Source organism: Onychomys torridus, chromosome 15 (assembly GCF_903995425.1).
Source record: "Onychomys torridus chromosome 15, mOncTor1.1, whole genome shotgun sequence".
Classification (NCBI taxonomy): Eukaryota; Metazoa; Chordata; class Mammalia; order Rodentia; family Cricetidae; genus Onychomys; species Onychomys torridus.
The window spans coordinates 46,080,993-46,102,408 of record NC_050457.1 but is presented as its reverse complement, the minus strand read 5'-3'; the positions used below and the strand labels follow the sequence as shown (position 1 = coordinate 46,102,408).

General features: G+C 43.8%; 1 protein-coding gene across 1 annotated transcript in view; it reads right to left on the bottom strand.

The window, feature by feature from the left end:
• The window catches only part of Fyb1 (FYN binding protein 1), a 138,055-nt gene that overhangs the window by 79,245 nt on the left and 37,394 nt on the right, over window positions 1–21,416 (bottom strand). The window contains exon 2 of the mRNA XM_036206699.1: window positions 893–2,024. Within this exon, the coding sequence (XP_036062592.1) occupies window positions 893–2,024 (1,132 nt within the window). The remainder of the gene's footprint in view (window positions 1–892; window positions 2,025–21,416) is intronic.

Here is a 21,416-nt window from a genome sequence, read left to right as displayed (position 1 = left end):
CATTGCAGGCATAAGTGATCCTTTCTCGTCATGACACAAAGTGACAAGTATTTATCGAGATGTTCAGTATCAAATTCCACCCCCACACCGTAATATTATGATGACATCTTGGGAAGGAAATTGGACCAGTCTTCTAGAGAGACAACAAAACACCCTTTGTCTACCTTCATTTTGTAGCCATGTATGCCTTTATAAACTGCAATAGTAGAGACATTTTGGGGAAATTAAAAAACAGCTAAAACACAAAATATGAGATACTATCTCCTAAAAACTCTCCTACTTGAATCTTGGGTTTAGGGAATATGATAAATAGTATTTGCAGCATTGACCTTTTGACCTGGGTAAGGGGCTGCTACTGTGTTGTAGGAGGTGGCTTTATGTGCAAAATGTCATTAGCCTAGTCCATTGTGACAGTCAAAAATGCCTCCAGACAATGCATACATCCTTTGGTCATCAACTTTGACCTCTTGTAGAATACTGACTTAGAAGTCTGCCCACTCTTCTCTTTGACTGTTGGTGGGCAGCACATCTTTCTCAGTCAACAGAGATGAAACACAACCCAGGTAGTAAATGCAACAGTTGTCCTTAAGCAAAACCACTTAGCAGTCAAATAGATGTTATTTCTTTCCCATTGTCCCCCTTAGTAAGTCAGTCCCCCTCCTCACCCGGCACACAAGGCACTTTCTCAGAGAATACTCAAATAGAACTTGGATTTTCTACTTTCTCAGACCTCCTACACAAAGGGGAGAAAAAAAACGCTAAAGGAAAACTGACCCTATACTCACATGGGAATCAGTTACGCAACCATTCCCTGCTCTAAAGTTTCCCCGAGATGCTGCAACACTCTCTGCTGTGAGCAAACCACAGTTACTAGCAATGAGAAACCACTCACTGTTTGTAGAGTCAGCTTTTCGGAATCTGGTCAGGTCAACGTTGGGTGGTCTGCTGGGCTTGGGCGGAGGCGGACCCAAGACGGACAGGGGAGGCAAAGGCTTCTGCTTGGGGGCTGCTGATTTCTTGTCTCCCTTTTCCGTCTCCTGACTTGGGCCCCATGGCGTCCCTGCTGTCAGCTTGGAAGGGGTCTTAGGGAATCTGGCCGGCTCTTCCTGATTAATTTTACTCAGAAAGATGTTCTTGGCCACATCTGTTTTCCTATCTTCTTTTTTCTCCTCAGAGTTTCTGGAGAGGCCCGGGCTTCCTCTGCTTGCAGCAGGTTTCAGAACCACTCCAGCAAAGGGCGAACTTGATGTTCCACTGTCTTTGTCCTCTGTGTCCTCCCTAGCTGGTTTAAAAGGACTACCCTTGCACTTGGCTCCTAGCGGTCCTGGGGATCCTTTCTGGACAGCCACATTCTTAGAGGCGCTCTCCTCTTCCTGGGAGTCCTCTGTACTCAGGGATGGCTTCTGGCCAAAGGTGTGTTTGGGAAATCGAGGTTTGGGGTCAGCATCTTGTGCCGCTGGCATGAACTTACTCTTAACTCCGGCTACCTTGGAGAACCCCGGCTTTAGATCGTTTTCTGGGACTGGGGGAGTAGGTCCTGGCTTTGGTCCTGGAGTCTTTAAGTCAGACTCTTGGTTCAAATTGTGAAGCTTATTCCCAGAAGGCCGTAAAAATGCTGGTTTGGGATCTTCTTTAGTCAAGCTGGTGGGTTTGGGGCTTACAGGTTTCAGAAACCCTGCTTTGACCTCGGGGTCTCTGGAAGCCGAGTTTGGCTGTGTTCCAAATCTTTGGTTCACTCCACTAGGTTTTAAAAATGGGGGTTTGGGATCCTTGTCAGACTTATCCTCATAGTTAGGTTTCACTGCCAAGGGTGGTTTTGTGGTCCCAAATTTAGGCGTGTTGCTGGGTCCTGCGGGAGGGCTGGCATTTCCTTGGTTGTCAAATAAATTCTTTCTTGCTTGTATTCCCGTAGGCGCGTTTTGTCCTGCAACTTTGAAGGGCCTGCTGTTGATAGAGACCTCCTCTGCCGGGTTATTCCCTGTGTTGAACTTCGCCATGAGGGACTTCACATCTGTTTTTCCATCCTACAAGCACAGGGAACAACAACAACAACAACAACAACAACAACAAAAAAGCCAGCTGAGAGCCAGAAGTCACCCTTGCACTTTAAAATACTCTGCCTTCAAGGGCTTCCTGATCTGTGGCCAGGGTGCTGGGGCGCCGGAGTGCCGCTGATTGGCTGACCAGCTATTGTAACACTTAAGTTCCTCTATGGCAAAATAAGTTGTGAGGGTTTTTTGAAAATGGGGGGGGGGGGTAATGGCTGTTCATAAACTTCTGTTTGTCACACAGACACTCACTCATTTATCTCGAGACCCTTTCTCTGCCACCTCGCCGTCTGCCTAACTGTATGGTTGGATTTACTCTCACTGGGTATTTCTCTAGACATTTGCTTCATTTGAAAACGCATGGAAGTGACCAACAAATGAATTCTCCCACATTTTACAACTGAGACTCATGTGGAAACTGGACTTCAAAAATGAAAGCGGACTCTGTAAACTTAGGCTAGATGCTCAGTAGCCTGCAAAGCAGTGCTCAGCATCACTGTGGTCGCGAAGAGCTTTCCTGTCCCTGTTGCATTTAAAATCTGCTTGCTGTCAGGGAAATGTCACAGAACATCCCAGCCCTTCTAAAACTAACGAGTGAGGTCTCCTTATTATTATAAATACAGAGGGCTGCTGTTTGACTGTATGCAGACTAACGGAGGAGGAAGCACAGGCTAGCTTAGGGAGGGTGATAGACGTGCAGCAGGGACTGCCTGGGAAGTCTCATTTCCACATCTTCCTCTCAGTCTTGTCTCTTCCATAGTGACTTTTATCAGTCCCCTGAGGTCCTGCCTCATCTGCCCTCCTCAGGAGAATTAGGAAATTACTCAGCAAAGACAGCAGACATTCACCTTCTTTTGTTAAGGTAGTCTAGTTTAACCTGGGTGTTTGCCAGGCAGTGGTGGCACACGCCTTTAATCCCAGCACTTGGGAGGCAGAGGCAGGTGGATCTCTGGGAGTTTGAGGCCAGCCTGGGCTACAGAGTGAGTTCCAGGAAAGACACAAAGCTACACAGGGAAACCCTGTCTCAAAAAAATAAAATAAAATAAAAAATAAAATAAAATCAAGGAGTTTGATCTGGTGATATGAGATCATATCCCCAGTTGAGAGGGTACCTGCCTAACAAGCATGTAGCCCTGGCTCAGATGCTTATCATGAAATAAATCAGGTATGGTGGTATACTCTACAATGCCAGCATTTAGGAGGTGGAGACAGGGAGATGAGGAGTTTATGAAGGTTAAGGTCATCTTTGGCTACACAGCAAGATAAGTCTGGGCTATATGATATCCTGCCTCCAAACAACAACAACAAAGTTAGAAAGCAGGAAGAACCTCCAGGCTCGGGGCTCTGAAGCTTTTTACAGACAAAGAGAAAGCAGTCTGAAATACTTGACAGAAGATATAGCTCAGTGATGGTGCAGGTGCTCAGCTCAAGCAAGGTTCTGAGTGTGCACGCACACACGCACATACATATGCACACATATGCACACATGCGCACTTACCAAAGTCTGCTTTCTGGTTGGAAGGAAGTTTATTTCTGAGAAAGAATTTCTTTTTTATTCTATACATCTGTAGTGGTATAATTTATATTCATGTATAATTCTGTTTAGGTTTATAAAAACAAGGCAGAAGAGTAAAGTAATGAAGGATGTAGGCTTGAGAGCCAGGTGACAAGGAATATTGATGAACTCTCTTATCTCTTCCGTGCAGATAATGTCACAGTTCTGCTCGGAGGTATGTTAAACAAGTCCACAGTACAGGCACCGGGAACAGAGCTTTAGAGAGCACCGGCACACCAGAGTGCTTCCTGTTTTTGTGTAAAGAAGAAACCTTACTGATCATCTGTTCTTCCTCCTCATTGAACTGTGCGGGGACTGAGCCTCGCTCACTCTGCCTTACTGTGTCTTGCACATCACAGGGGAAAACCCTTGAAATACCCAACCATTGCCAAACACCACATCTTATTTTTAGCTCTGAAAATATGGAAGTTGTGGATTTAGAATGGAAACTTGAGTCTTGGCTGTTAATCCAGACCCAGGAGAGCCTGCAAGTGTCTGAGCTAAAGGCACAAGCCTCAATGTTATTGACTGAGGCACAAACCTTGACTTTGCTATGTAGCGTGGTCTCGAGCAAGTTCCTGACTTTTCCACCTCTGCTTTCCTCACCTCTGAAATCAGAACTCTAATCCCAGTTTCCACTGGGCTTTTGTTGGTTTTAGTAAAGATTAAATGGCTTAATACAAGTGGTTAAGTATTTAGCTCAGTGGTAGAGCACTTGTTTAGCAGACACTTGAGTTTGGTCCTTAGCTCCAAAGAAACAAAAAAATATAAACAAATGGATCAAGAATCGAATGTAACACATATCCACTGACTTTTTTTCTGCCATAATTGTTTCTAATTCCTTCATAATATAGCATCATCTTTTCCAGATAGAGGAAAAAGTTGAAATTGTTTACACTGATGTGTCTTCAAACAAGCACACTTGTGAATTACACATGGAGCTATCATGTTTGAGACTGATTCTCCTTGAGAGTTTTCACTGGATGCTGAAAGATGGGGGAGGAAGGACCAACAAGTTTCTCTGTGGGGCCCTGTAAAGGAACAGTGAATATAGCCAAGCTCGCTGGTGTGTTTGGCACATCAACATCCTGAGCACCACAAGAGCATAACTTTCAGGAGTCAGCTCTCTCCTTCCACCATATGGGTCCTGGAGACCACACTCAGGCCATTTGGCTTGGTGGCAGGTATTTTACCCACTGAACCATCTCACCAACCCCCACCCCCTTTTAAAGTAAAAACAGCAAATAAATATTCAATTTGTAATAAAACAAGATGCAAGAATATTAATGTCTGCTCATCATTGTCTTCTTTCATCAGTGACAAAAAAAATCTAGCTGCTCATGTTAAAATTGAAGCTCAGGGTTGATAACCTTAGACAATTAATTCAGTAAAAATGTCAACTGTCAAACCAAGGGAATTGTAAATGTGAGGTAAGTGCTCTACTATGATGCCACATTCTGCACACTTGTGTATATTTTAAAGTGCATAAGAAATAAAAGATCCATGAATGATAGGTAACTAGTGAAAATCTAAAGTAGCTTAGAAGCTCAGTTTTGACCTTATTAAGGTGTGTTCGCTGTTCTTGGAATTAAAGCAAGAGGAGAATGAATCATCTCTATGGGTGTCATTATTCTTTCCTGGGCAAAATGCACAAAAGAGAAAAAAAAATGTCTTCGTGTGATGGTCTATAATGTGCTTAATCTCTAGGGAAACGTTAATAATAATCATTTATACAATTTTTTAAAAAGGCCCATTGATAAATTTTTAGCTTGTGTGGTGGGTCTTTTATTGGGATGTTGACTCACTTGTGAATTGCTGAGTCTTCTCATTGAGCACCATTCACTCTTACTCCTGCTGTGATTGCCAACATCAGGACCACGAGCACAGTGACATCCCAGGACAGCATGAGGCTGTGAGAGGCTCATGGGTAAAGAAAAAAGGTTGTAGGAAGCCAGCCATCGTCCTTTCCAAGGCTTAACTGATTACACACAAGGAACAGGAAGAGGGAGAGAGCAAGGACAGGAGAGACCCAGCTTCTGTGCTGGTGATGATGATGTCACTCAAGCCTATGAACTACCGTGCCAAAGACTGGCCGGAAGACATAACAAAACACAGAGAAAACAGAAATCCTTCCCCAACCTGGAAAAGTCCTCCATCTTGAAGTAGAAAGCAACTCACGAAAATGTAATAGATTCAAGAAGATCAAACTAATGCAGAGAAATAGCTTTCGGCCATAGTGGTTTGCTTTGCAGAAGAAAGACAATGATGGATATGTTTTGCACAACCAAACTCTTCTGCCTTCTCAACACATGTGCACAGACACTCACACACAACATGTATGTGCATATATGCACACGTGAGTGCACATTCACACACACACACACACACACACACACACACACACACACACATTTACAAAGCGGAATGCTATCTCTGCTCCTTGAAGATATTTCATCTCTTTTTACCTCATACATTTGGAAGAAGGCTTTTTTTTTATCTGAAAATAAATATTCTTGAAACTCCTTATTATCAGAAATTACACAAGAAAGTTATAAAGTTAGAGGTAATGGATGATGAGAATATAATACTTACGACAAAACCCTAATCAAATATGTAGAGGGTAAGCCCATAGAACAACGGACTGGCAATGATATTTATTTCCCTCCAGCAGCATTGCACAAACATTTAGCTAATTATAATTTGCATATTTAGTGTGTACACTGTCTATTTGGTGAGACATAAAAGCAAGGAACTGATTTGATTTTCCTTTCCCTCTTTAGGAACAAGCCTTCTCCCATGGAAACATTCCTTCAGGCCTGGAGCTTTTCCCCACAATATACATTAAATATGCTGGCTAATGGACTGACTTTACTTGAATTTCTCTGTGACTGATCACAGAGGAGTTGGGAAATTATTTCTTCACTTCTTGGTTGACCTCAGCCACGAATCCATTCTAACATCTCCATGCCATTGCAAAAGGGCTATAGTGGGTTCCAGTCAGCTGAGCCTCTGAGGCTGGAGTCAGTACGAGGCCCCTTCTCAACAGGATGTGGGAACTTGTCTCTTACCACAAGCTAAGTTCCTGACAGCAGGAGCCTACTGCTGCAGAGGGCAGGGCACAGGTGGGAGGGGCTGGTGGCAGAAGCCTCAGCGACAGCCTTAATTGTAACAACCCTCTCCACATGTGAAGGTGGAGGAGCTTTTTTTGATACCCCACCAGGCAGCGATGCCTTATCCACAGCGGCTTACAATCTGAGGAAAAATATCCTCTGAAAAATATAACTGGCACCTACCAGCTCTGCCAAGGCTGTGTGTGTTTGTCTATTTCTTTATGGCAGGCTGGCCTGAATACACTGGCAGAGAATTTCTGTGGTATCACATTGTAGTAATGGCTCTCGTGCTATCCAATGTAGCTGCTAAAACCAGGACCTTTTCCTTGTTTCTACTTTGGAAATGAGGGGAGAGGAAGCAAGAGAGTTTAGCAGGCCGTAAAGCCCTGATGCCGATGACCTGGTTCCCGAGTGCCTTGCCTTCTTAAGGTATCAATCAGTAGGATTTTCATATCCTCCCCCAAAGACTAGGAACCTGGAAATCTCTAACTTGTCAGACTTCTTTTTCCTTGCTATCCTATCAGATACCCATCCCCCACAATCTGTACTTTGCCATGACCTCCAAAAGCTTGAACAAAAGTAACAGAAGAGGTTAAACATGATTTCCTGTGTGTCTTTCACCCTGTTCGTTTTTGACTTCTTGGTGTGACTAGAGATGGGATGCAGAGTACACAGAATGATGTTATAGGTTCTATAGATACTAGAGCAATGAACAGTCCTAAAAATAGCTTGCTTTGCTTCTCTAATCTACATATGTGTGTGTATAAACAATAGGGTGATATACCACAGCAAATTTAGCCTACATCTGCTTAGGATTTTAAAAGTCCCTTTAGCTTACATTTTCAAAGTGTATGAAATTAGAAGATTGTCTTTGAAGAATTTACACTTCAACTATTGAGCTGATAGGAAATTGTAAAGTTTTCTTCACATATGTTGTCTGTTGCTGGTTCGGTTCTTGGGAGAATCACTGCTTGTTCTATAAGGCAGGATAAGTTCTTCCAGTTTTCCTGTGCCTCCAATTGTCTTAGCTTTCAGTTGCTCTTTCTTGTGATTGTTCTCTAAAATCGGCAGGAGAAAATTCAGCAGTTTGCTAAATCCATATAAACATCCTGTGGACTGGGAAACTCGTCTGAGGCAAGAGAGCTGCTCAGATGGCGACAAATTGAGACAGGTGACCGTGACTCAGTGAGGGACTTGGGGGTTCATGCAAAGTAAAAAACAGACATGAAGTGTGTGGAGGGTTCTGGAACAGAAACAGATAGCGTTTTGAACTATTACTCTCCAGAGTGTGACAAGGTAGGAACTTCTGTCTCCTTTGTTGCCTTCCTTCCAGACCCCATCCCATTCTGTCTCTTCCCCTTTTGAACACTGAAGGCAACACATGTCAGCCTTTATTGACATGATCACCTCCAATGACACCTCTATACAGTATTTGGTGTCAGCCTTCAGTAACACAATCACCTGACACCTCTTGCTTTCTCTCTCTGGTGCTATGACATGCCTCTGTGGGAGCTAAGGTGCTAAGGTGAAGACCTTTGGTGTCACGGGGCTCTTCATTGAATCATACTCTTTCTTGTTAAAACTGGGATGCTCTCCACTTCACACTTCCTGTGGTATACATCTGGCTTCTAGTACCTAGCCATTCTCTTTCCCTCATCTTTCCGAGGGGCTTCATGACTTCAGCTGCTCAGGTCCTCATTCCTTCACTCGTTACCTCATTCATTCATCCATCAAGATATTGGTTCATCCTATTTGAGAGCTCTAGACATCCATTGTGTATGCACTGAATCTAGTGTCTCTCACCCTGCCACTCCCTAGTTTATTTCCAGTTCTTTATTCCAGTAAATCATCTCTATTTACTCCTGTATCTAGCAAAAATTGATGCATTCTGGTGTCTTCTTGCTAATTCAATTATTGGGAAGAATAATCACATCATGTAGTGTCAAATTTCATATCCAAAAGGAGGAAAATTCTGGCAGATGCTATCACATAGCCTCTGAAGACATTTGACTACGTGAACCAAACCAGTCACTCAGGAACTAAATTGTGCTGTTCCATTTACATGAGGTACCCACATAGTCAAATTCACACAGGCAGGGCGGTTGCCAGAGGCTGGGGTGGCGGGGAGTGGGTGGTGGGTGGTGGGGGATGAGGAGTTAGCACTCAATGGATGCCCAGTTTCAGATGGGAAAGATTCAATGTTCCTAGAGGGCTGATGAGGGCTGCGCCACATTGTGAACATATGTGATACATAATTGAACACTTACACAGTTTAAGTCAATTGGGCTGGGCAAATGGGTCAGTGGTTAAAGAGCTTTCTGCTCAACCTGATGACCTGTGTAAAGGCTGGATGGAATGGTGGTAGCCTGTAATTCCAGCCTTGGAAGGCAGAGACGGGGGCCCCAGAGCGAGCTAGCTATCCAGACTAGCCCTACTGTTAAGTGCTGGGTTCAACTGTGAAACTGACTCAAGGTTGAAGAACTCTGTGAAGTATGAATCTCTGATTTCCCACCAGCCTTACATACAAATACACACACACACACTCTCTCCCTCTCCCTATGTTTCTCTTATTCACACATACACACAACACACAACACACAACACACACACACACACACACACACACACACACACACACACAGGAAAAAAATGGCAGATCTTACATTAACTATGTTTTACCACCATATGAAAATTCAGTAAGGTTAATTAAAATCAGTGCTTGGTGAAGGATTAAAGCAAATGTAGTATATTATATAATAATGGGTCAATGTCAAATATTAGCATAGTAAGACAAATAAATGATTAGAGTGGTATAAGGATGTCTTTAAATGACCAAAGTTGTGACCAACACAGCAAATACAGGCATTTCAGGTGGTGTCCTTTGGCATGAGGACAGGGAAATCTGAGGACAGGAAACACAGTGGGTGGTAGCATCTCCTTGAGGACTTTTCTTTCTTTTTTCTCTTTCATTTCCCTTTACTGTCAACACATTATGGAAGCATCAGGTTGATCTTTGGTGCTTCTGTTGAAGCAGAATTGAACCTCTGGGAACATGGGAGTGTCATCCAAAAATCTAGTAGAAGATACTCGTGGAGGTTCAAAGCCAGACATCAAATCATGGGGAAATACAGTGTAGTTTGGGCACCAGCTCTTAATAAGGGTGGAGGATGGAGAAACCAACACTTTCAGAAGGTGCTTGAGCAAGAGGACCTTAATACCAGAATGGTCTGGTGGGAGACCAAGTTGAAGGACGGAGCCATTGGAACTTGGTTCTGTCTGACACCCTGATTTAAGACTTCCTTCTATTGTTACAAGCCACAGTCTGTGGTACTTTGTAACAGAACTCACTCGAAAACAAAATATGTACCCCCATCTGAAATACGCTGTACTAGATTTCTTTCTTTCTTTTTTAATATTCCAACTAATTTATTGAAATGCACTCATGTTGTAGTAATATGCACAACAAATGAGGACACACCACTGTATTCATAAGAAGTCAAAAGAGAGACTAACACATTTTGATGATCAGGAGCTGCTCATTGACTAGAACCACAAGCTGTATCCTGCAGACAATCAAACTGAATGCTCACTGAAATTACAGTATGAGGCTAGCTAGTAAACACAGTCTACAAGAATAGCGGAAAAAGGTCACAGTACGTTAATTTTGTCTAAATGACAGCATGTGAGCTTGTCACGAAAATACTTTTGAAGTATGAATCAAAGCGCAATGGTGTCTGATAAAGTCCGAATTGTGTGGGGTTTTTGTTGTTGTTGTTGTTTGTTTGTATTGTGTGTGTGTGTGTGTGTGTGTGTGTGTGTGTGTGTGTGTGAACAGCACCCCAAGGCCATGCAAGCCAGCAGCCCTGAACATCAATATTTACTACTTAGTTTTCTGTAAACAATGAAACAACTCTTAGGAGGACATGAAGCGTTTGCAAGTCTGCACACAAAAGTACAGTGGAGTAGCTGACAGTTACCAAGTTCTTGTCTTGTCAAACCGGATACGCAAATACATAAAAACTTCAAATTCCAAAGTTTTAAACTATTGTAGGAAGTCTTTTAGACAGCTATCCGTAGCAAATAGCTCAGTATCAGTTTTTACTAATTAGAATGCACGAAGTGTTGCTTCACCCCACCACATCCTCACCCCACGGGCAGGTCTCACTGTATACACCCACCCAGGTTGTCCTGGAACTTGCTAAGTAATCCAGGCTGTCCCCAAACTCCCAATCTTCCCAGCTTAGCCTCCAGAGTGTTGGCCTCATAGTCACATGCCATCATGCTTGGCCTGAAGACGTGTGGTTTTTATCTAGTACTTGATTTCAAGTGTTGTCTGTGAACTTCTCATAGCATTTTAAATTTGGTTCCACAAGCATTACATATTATATACAATTGCAATAAAATGCCCTGCTCAAATGGTAGTCACCCCTTACTGTTCCACATACTGTTTTGTTTCTGTTACTGTTCAGGACTTTAAAGCTCCATTATTTGGCATCTGCTGACCGGATTCTGAATTCACTGAGAATCTCAGAAGGGGAGCTGAAAGTGAAGGGATCCTCTGACAGGTCATTTGTACTAGCTTAGAACACTGGGCAGGCAATGCCCTGCTGCTGCCCCAGTTCTTCATGGTCTTAGCCACTCCCACTACACAATTCCCATCACCTAGGACAAGATAAGCTCACTAGCACAAGTATTAGCCTGTAAGTATTCGGATTCCTCTTATTTGAGTCCTCTGAGATTTGATAGATCCATTTCTGAAATATCTAAATAAAATGGGCTGCATGGGGTGAGTAGAGGGAGACACAGACAACAAAACCAAAGCAGATGGGGTGGCCACCTCTGCAATCAACTGTCTCTGCAAATCTCATCTAACCCTGTTAACAATTTTCTACCCCTACTCCCCTCCTTTTTTTGAGACAGGGTTTTTCTGTGTAGCCCTTGATGTCACCCAATTTGCTCTGACGACCAGGCTGGCTTTGAACTCAGAGATCCACCTGCCTCTGCCTCCTGGACTGCCAGGATTTAAGGCGTGCAGCACTACCACCTGGCAGCAATTTTCTACTTACAACACAGGAAAAGGAAGACCAGAGTTACCGTCACCTTTCTTATGGATCTACCCAATTCTACCTAGAAACTGGCCTGCTCTACTACAAGTATGCTAGCGCTAATTCCCAACTGAATAGTTCACTGCAAAGACTCGACACTTCTACATGAGATTGCCTCTTCAAATTCCCCGAGCACTCACATACATGGCTGCAGTGATGTGACTTGAGTGCTCTGGAAGAATACTATCAAGGAGCTGCTGACACTGAATGTGCTAGATTTCTATGAGAGTCGAAGTGCTTACACGAAAGAGCTTCAGAGAGAGGGCAGAGAGGGTTCTTCTCATGATGACATTACAGGGTCACCCATTGGTTGTTGCTATCATTTTGTCCCCAGGTGGCACCCAGCCGTGTTTGGGGATCAGTCCTCAGCCACAGAGGAGACTGGATGGCATTTAACCTGCTCAAGCAAGGGCATGTGCTGTTCTGACCTGTTGTCAGGATGCGTGTCCCAGCAAGGTGAGTCTCTGAGTGAGTCAGTTACTGTACTGTTGCTCAACAACAAAATACCCGAAGAAAAAGCAACTTAGGGAAGGAAGGAAGGAGTGTTTCACTTTGGCTTACAGTTTTTGAAGGTATAATCCACTGTGGCTAAGGAGTTATGGTAGCAGCAGGATGAGGTATCTGGTCACATTACATCCACAATCAGGAAATGATGAATTACTTGTGCTCAGCTCAATTTCCCTCTTTTGTGTGTGTGCGTGCATGCGTGTGCGTGTGCGTGTGCGTGTGCGTGTGCGTGTGCGTGTGCGTGTGTGTGTGTGTGGTGTGGTGTGGTCTGGGCTCTCAGCCCACAGAATGGTCCCATCTCAATTTAGGCTGGCTGGGTCCTCCCACATTGATTAACCTAATCAAACAGTTCTTATAGGTATGTCTAGAAATCTGTTTCCATGGAGATTCTGAATCCCATCCAGTTGACAGTTAAGATTAACCATCACACAAAGTATATGCTAAGCTTACACATCCTCATGGCTTTCCTTATTTCCTGTTTCTACGACTAAATTCGTTAGCGGAGCTACATGAGCAACGTGAGTCTGGGAATTTCCACATTACCAGATAATCCCCAGACTAGCTTCTGATATGAAAATATCTTTTGGCTTCTACAGCTTCCTATTGGCTTCTCACTTCTGCCTGGACTCGTACTCTGGACACGGTCTGGTGGTTAGTGCAGAGGTCATTCCAATCCCTCCTCCCCTGCTCAGCAACTGTACAGTAATTAAGAATCACCTTAGTCCAAAGGACACAGTAAATAAGACAAAACAACAGCCTACAGAATAGGAAAAAAATCTTCACCAACCCCACATCTGACAGAGGGCTGATCTCCAAAATATATAAAGAACACAAGAAACTAGACATCAAAATAACAAACAATCCAATTAAAAAATGGGCTACAGAGCTAAACAGAGAATTCTCAAAGGAAGAATTTCAAATGGCCAAAAGACATTTAAGGAATTGCTCAGCATCCTTAGTCATGAGGGAGATGCAAATCAAAATGATTCTAAGATACTATATTGTCAGAATGACTAAGATCAAAAGCACTGTAGACTGCTTATATTGGAGAGGACATGGAGCAAGGGGAACACTCCTCCATTGTTGGTGGGAATGCAAAATTATACATCCATTGTGGAAATCAGTGTGGCAGTTTCTCAGAAAATTGGGAGTCAGTCTTCCTCAAGACCCAGCTATACCACTCTTGAACATATACCCAAAGAATATTCAATCATACTACAGAGACACATACTCAACTATATTCATAGCAGAATTATTCATAATAGCCAGAACCTGGAAACAACCTAGATGCCACTCAACTAAATGGATTAAGAAAATGTGGTACATACACACAATGGAGTACTACTCAGCAGAGAAAAACAATGACATCATGAAATTTGCAGGCAATTGGATGGAACTAGAAAATATCATCCTGAGTGAGGTAACCCAGACTCAGAAGGACAAACATGGTATGTACCTACTCATAAGTGGATACTAGAAGTAAAGCAAAGGATAACCAGACAACAACCCACAACTCCAGAGAAGCTAGCTAACAAGGAAGATCCAAAGAGGGATGAATGGATTGCACTGGGAAGGGGAACTAGATGAGATCTCCATGAGTGAACTGGGGGTGAGGGGTGGGCAATGGAGGGTAGGGGATAGGGGTTGAGAACATAAGGGAATGGGATGGTCAAGAATGGGATGGTTGAGCTGGAACAGGGATGGAGTGGGAGAGCAATGAAAGAGATACCATGATAGAGGGAGATATCATGGGCATAGAGAGAAACTCAGTGCTAGGGAAGTTTCCAGGAATCCCCAAGGATGACCCCAGTGTGGACTACTAGAAATAATAGAGAGGGTGCCTGAACTGAACTGGCTTGCCCCAGTGATCAGATTGGTGAATACCCTAACTGTCATCACAGAGCTTTTCTCAAATGAGTGATGGAAGCATATGCAGAGATCCACAGCTGAACACCAAGCAGAGCTCCAGAAGTCCAGCAGAAGAGAGAGAGGGATTCTATGAACAAGTGCATCAAGATCATGATGGGGAAACCTGCAGAGACGACCAAACCAAACTAGTGGGAACTCATGAAAGTTTGATCAATGGCTGTGGAGCCTGCATGGGACTGGACTAGGCCCTCTGCATGGGAGACAATTGTGTAGCTTGATTTACTTGGGGAGGGGGGCTGGTGGTAGAATCAGAATCCATCCATGGTGCATGAGGGGGATTTTTGGAGCCCACTACCTATGATGGGACACCTCATGCAGACTTGAGGCAGTGGGAAGGGCTTGGACTTGCCTCTACTGGATGTGCCTCCCTATGGGAGGGGGTGTTGAGGGGGGAGGCTGAGTGGTGGGAGGAGGGAAGAGGGGGATCTTTGATTGGAATGCAAATGAATGAAAAAATTTCTTAATAAAAAAATAGAGTCGCAGTGTTTGAGAAAGAAACAAAGCCTTAAACATCCGGCAGTTCAATGCCCCATATTTTTACAGGAGAGCAGCAGAGTAAGGGATCTATTCTGATGCCCCATGGGATCTCACTCGGCATCTCTGTCTTGCATATACACTGCCCTCCTCACTGTGGCATGGGTAGCTATACTGACAGCAACTGACAGAAAACACATAAACTTGTGGATTGCTTTCTTGCTGGGCGCTGGGTCAGGAGATTGTTGGGCATCACCTAACAAATCTGTGTTTAACTTAATAAAGAGACCGAGGCACAGACATCTCATCCATTTACCCACTACTCATAGTAGTCTAACCTGGTCTATCATAAACCAAACGGCTCTTCACAATCTTCATGCAAACCTTAGGAGCCTGAGAGCCCAGATCTTCTAATAAGACATGGTTGACTTTCTCTGTGTTCTTGTTCATAGAAACATAGACTCAGAGGCAGCTCCCTGCACAACCTCAGACAAAGGCATGGCTCAGGCACACTCCCACACTTCCCTGCCTTGATAACTTCTGATGCAAGTGGGATGCTGAAAACCTGCATCCAAACTGCTGAGAAACAGCCCAGCCATCATGTGCACTTAGTCTTTGGGCCACTAGATGTCAGTATAACTGCTCTGTGAGGCTAGCATTTCTCCAGAGGAAGAGAGAAGGAAGGGTCTTCTGGTTCCAGGAGGAAGCGGTGGTGGTGGTTGTGGTGGTGGTGTGTGTGTCAGGGGTAGTTAGGAAGTTAAAGAGATGGAAATGACAAGGAAGTAGAAATGACTTCAACCTGTGGAAGTGAAGTACTTCCAGCTTTTTCTTCCCATTTTTGAAATATGAAGGCAGCTTTCTCAGTGTTCCTGGAACTTGCTATAATAATTCCTTGGAGAGTAAACATTGACTTGAGTGGAAGGTTTTAAAGATGGGATTGTGTTGGAAAGAACACCTTCACCTGTTGTCTGTTGCTAGTTTCTTAGGGCATTAGACTCACTGAAGTATGTGTCTGATCTTGTATATGTATGTATTGATCTATGAGTCTCCTAAGTTCCCCCTGCCCCCAGCAGGAAGAGAAGGGCTGTATCTATCCTTGGCTTTGCTTGCAGAATGGCAGACTATTTTACTTTTCTATGTGAGCAAACCTGTCCCTGGTGCCAATATATTTCATACAACAAGTACCAATAATTTAATGTTAGATATTAGTACTCAATATGTAACTTTATCCCCACAACAACCCCATGTGGCCAGTACAATCATCACATCCATTTGTTAAAAAAGAAAACGTACAGACATTATATGGCTCTTTCAGAGTTACACAGCAGATAGGAGGCAGAGTCTAAGGTTCATTCTCTTTTAATGACTCCACTCTAATCTATTAAAAAGGGGATGGGGAAAAGCCTTATACATTCTTCAAAAGCAGCAGCCGCACACGCAAGAGAACCAAAGGCTGAACACAAATCTATAGTCACTGGCTATTCTCAACGTCTTCCTTGGCTGACTCTTAGCTGTTAGTCATTGTCTGTCTGTCCAGTTTGCCAGGGTCTCCTTGGAGAATGAGGGTCATTGGCTTTGGCCTCTTTCCTTCATCAGTGTGGGAATCTCACAAAAACCCCATGCCCTGCCATATCTTAAAGGTTGTCGAAAACTGAACAAAATCCCCCCTACCCCCCATCAGCAGGACAAAGCCACATTTGGGTTCAGAGCTAGAATGAGGCAAGTCATTGGTGCCCAGCTCTCCAGACAATAGGGTCGCGCCTCTGTTGCAAGACCAGAGGTTTGCAAGACACAAGAGGTCTGGCCAGTCACAGCTAGGGATAGATAGACATGGTCTCAGCTACTTTTTTTTTTTTTTTTATATCTGCTTTTTGCCCTTCTGGCTAAGATAAAGCTGAGATGTAGCATCTCATGTCCATCTCTTCTGCTATTTTCCAACAGAACATGCCTTTCTTTCATTTATTCAGCCAGCACAATCTATTCTGCCAGAATTTGGAGGTGGCATCATTCCCCGCCGTAAAAATCTGCACACTGATGGGAAACGAAAGCCCTGGGCATACTTGTTACCTGGTGGCTGCAGAAGAAGGTAGGAAGGTGGATAGGCCCATTTAGTGGGTTTTCCTGGGGGGCATGGCTCGGATCCCCTGGCTTTTAGCTGCTGTATCTGTCCTGCATGCAAACTCCAAGAACAGCGGCATTCTCTGATGCCTGGCGGGGCTGTGTGCAGGGGAATGGTTGAATGAGCTGCCCCTTCCTCCCTGTGCCAGGCTGACATGCACAGAGAAGTTCAGTGAGGTCCTCAGGATGTTGAGCAAGAAGGGGGAAAAGATGGGAACTGAAAAGTGTCTATTCAGCCCATGTACTTCTGCTGACATTCTCAGCAAGCATGTGATATTCAAAAGAGTGAAACCAAAGTTCTGTCAGCCACCACTGTCGATGAGGGCAAGGACTTACAAGGATTTTGGTTCCAAGGTCTGCCTGTAAACCTGGACCTGTCACCTTGCAGTGGAGGCCAAGCTGTACTTTCAATTGGGGACGCCCCCCCCCCCCAACCAATGTGTGCCGTACTTGGGGCTGTGGTGTAGAGACGAAATGGGATGCATGTAGGTGCAATGTGTGCTGGAGAGCCCCATGGACTCACTTCTAATGTTCTTGTGAGACTTCGAAGTCAGGGGGAAACAAGGTACTAGATGATAATCTGTGTTAAGAAACTACCATTAGGATTTTAGCAACTTTTACTTAATTTCTTCCTTTATTTGTAATATTAAAGACAGACGTGAAAGTCAAGTACTATCCTGAGCCCAGCTAACTGAATAAGACAAGCTATCTCTCTTCATGGCTTAGGACCTCATAGAGGTCATGCTAGAGATGCTCACTGTACTCCCAGGAAGATCTGCCCTTTGTAAGTTAGTGAGCTACAGCCCATTTGCCCTCTCCAGCCAGTAACCTATTACAGACAGCTCTCAAAATAAGAAGTTCTTATATTTGAAAAGAACTGTAAAATGGGCAAACGAAAAAGTTAGCGTGAAAGTTATCCATTCCCTCTGTGTTCCCCATCAGTTGTCAAACAGGATCCTCTTGTTCTTTCTGAGGAAACTGAGAGCTACATTCACGGGACTGATGTCCTTTGTAGGGTCTCTTTGGGGATCTTTACCCTCACAGAAAATCCCTTCAGTGTGGTGGTTTGACATCTCCTCAGTAGCAATCTGGGGGTAATTTTTGTTTGCATAGTCTATATGGCAAAGGGAAAATGTCTTCACAGTAAGTTTTTCAGGATAACATGTAGCCCTAGCCTTTCTTCCTCCATCAGGAAAGAAGACACAGCATGAAGAACATGGTTTTTGTTATCTACTGTCCCTCTTGAGATAGTGGTATCTGAAAGTAGAGTTGGGAAGGATTATATGCATTATGTCTTATAAAGAAACTGAGGGTCTGGGAAAGCCCTCAGTGGGTCAAGCATTTATCATACAATCATGAGAAGTCGAGTTGAAACCCTCCGAGCTCAGATAAGGCTGGGTGTGCCAGCATGTATCTGCAATCCTAACATTCCTATGGCAAGTTTAGGAAGCTTGTAGTCCTGAAAGCCTGGTGTATACAGTGGTGAATGGAAAAGAGACCATATCTCAAACAAGATGAAAAGTGATATCCAACACCAGAGGTGTCCTCATCCATGCCAACGAATGTGCTCACCTGTGCTTATCCACACAAACATACATACATGCCCATAACACATCATACAAAAAATAATTTTAAAAAGAAACTGACATACCATATAAAGTTTTCATTATTTTTTGTGGTTACTTCTCAGTGAAAGCTTTGATAAATCACAGGGAAATCTAAGCAATTAAATAAAAATAAAATCACTCAAAGTTTTCTCCAATCCCATCTGCCACACAATCCAAGGTGATTCCTCAGCACTTCTGGACATTTTGTTAAATGTTCAGGGCTCCCACAGGAGTGATTTTAAGCACATGGTGTTCATTTCTATCTCTGTGGGTAGGAACCCTGAGCCATTATTCCTCCATTCTGTGCAGCTTGTATTGCACAACACAAGTCAGCACAGAGGAGCTAGTGAGTTGGGGGTATGTGGAGTGGAAGTGGGAGAACCGGTTTACTCCTAGAATTATTACTCCCAGGATTCGATGCCTGCTTTGGATATCAGTATTCCTTCTATATAACCCAGCTAAATTCTTCCACCTCTCCAACTCAGACCCATCCCATCTGGCCAGGAAAATGATTACTGTTCACACCTGTTGCCTGTCAATATGGTTGCTTCTCTGTTTCCACATCAGAAGTAGAACTGTTTCATCTTAGCAATGATAACATTTCTATTCAATTAAAAAAAAAGTAATAGTTAATATTCCGTGTCTTAAAATAGTAACCAACGTGGAAACCAATGGCCAAGGCCGTCATGTTTCAAGTGTGGGGATCTGGTGCTGGTGACCACATTTGTTCTACTGTGCATTTAAAGCCTCCTCTGCTGATGTGTTTGAGAACGAAAATCCTCTGGCCCAGAGTCAATGGTTTCCTTCGTGCCAGGGATCTGAGTGCAGGTTGATAGCACCGGGCTCAGCTCTACTTGCCCAGCAGAGAAGTGGGTCGGGCAGCAGAGCTACACCCTTCCTCCGCCAAGATTAGCGGGTAGTAGGTGATGTTCTAATGAATCTCTGTCTCGGTGAAAGAAAGCTCATGACATCTGCCTGCTGGTCAAGTGTGCTCAGATCACAGTTCATCCAAGAAGTGCATCCCCCGCCCCGCCTCCCCGCACTGTGCTGACTCTGTGCTGTGTTAGACTGCAAGACGCCCAGACGCGCTGGTCAGGAATATGAGAATGGTTCATGTAGAAGTGGAGAGCAGACATGGGTTCTGCTGGTTTTCTTTGACTTTTGTGGCCACTTCCTCTTCCTTACCTCAAAACTTCTACATAAAGAGAAACATCACAATTCACACCGTGCAGGATTGGCTCCTATGTAATGTGTGAAAAAAAACAGAAACAAAAAACCAATGGCTCTTCTCTACCATCCGCCTTTTCTTCTGACCTCAATGTTATTCTTCTAATCTGTTCTTTTTGCTTCTTCAAAAAGCTGGGAAACTCTCTGGGCAGCTTTGGCTTTTAAAGATCCTAGAAATACAATTGCATTGGAGACCAAGACCTAAAACTTAGAGGTCTGGGGGTGGACAGATGGCTCAGTGGTTAAGAGCACTTTTTTCTCTTCCTGAAGACCTGGGTTCAGTTCCAGGACCCACATTGTAGCTCACTATCTGCCTGCTGTCACGCCAATTCTAGAGGATCTCGGTGCCCTCTTCTGGCTTCCACGTCTATTGCATACAGTGTCCTAACACATGCAGGTGAAATACTCATGTATAAAACAAACACAAATCTTTAAAGAAAAAAAAAACAAAAACCCGACACGGACAGAAGAAAGCTCATGAGTCCTCACCCTACACAAAGAATGACAGGCAACTATGGAATGTTGAGAGCAGGAAGAAGAGTCTTTCCCAGGGAAAACAGAAATGGATTATCCAATACCAAGTGGTCAGCCCGGAAATATAATATATACCTATAAGTCGCATTATACAGACTGAACAGGTTGTATTATGTATTTAGAAATATATACAAATAGCAACAATGAAAAAAAAGAAGCTGTGAATTTGAAAGAGAACAGGAGAGGGGTGCATGGGAGGATCAACTGTTTCATTTGTTTTACATCTTTTTACAACAAAACATGTACTAATTAATAACGATAGTAGTTTATTGGAAGTATAAGGAGATAAAAAAAAGATTAAGTGTTTAAAATAGGATAGTCAAGAATTGTAACAATTTTTCCTCACTCTTGATAAATTGTTTTGACCAGATTTTTTTTCTTTTAAAGTGGGGAGAGGAAATCCTGAAGGTCAGCAGAGGACACAGGGATGACATTCAACAAAACCACAAAGCTCCCTTCCCTTTCTGCTGGCTCCACCCTTGCCATTCAGTGAGCAAGTTCCCTTACAAGCCAGTGTGAGCCCTGTCTGGTTTGGCCCCTCCCTGCTCCCATAGCTCCTATGTTCTGTGTTAGCCTCTTTTCCTCTCTGGGTCCCTCTTTCCTTGCTGAGATTCTTATTTCAGCTTTCCTAATCAGGTGAACATGGATAGGTAAGTTTTCATCTCAGTGACCCAACAGTCACTGTCCCCAGGAGACTAGGCCTGAGCTGGCCATCTGCTTCAGACTCCTTCCTCTGGCTCACATTCTCACCTCCCGTCAGCTTGCCCCAGCCCCCTCAGCCTCCCAAGTGTCTTTGGAGTTTACCCCTCCCCTCCCCCACTGAGCACTGCCTCTCTCACTTCCTGTCTGTGACAATGTCATGACTTCGTACAGAACTGCTCTTCTTCAGCTGGGATCCTTTCCCTGTAGTAAGGACTGTCAGCATCATCTCCTGTGATACATCAATCATATTTGCTTAAAGCATTCCACTGACATTCCAGCCCTCAGGATAAAAGTAATCCAACTCCTTTTTTTTTGTCTTTTTATTGAGCCTATGGCCTTACTCATGCTAGGCAAGCACTTTACCACTGAGCTATATTCCAAGCCTTCAAAGACAAGTGAGGTTTTCTTTCACTAATTTGAAACACATCTACAGTCGCACATGACATCCCTCTTCCCTTACATCCACACCTGCCTCACTCTTGTCTTCACATGGGTTGCCT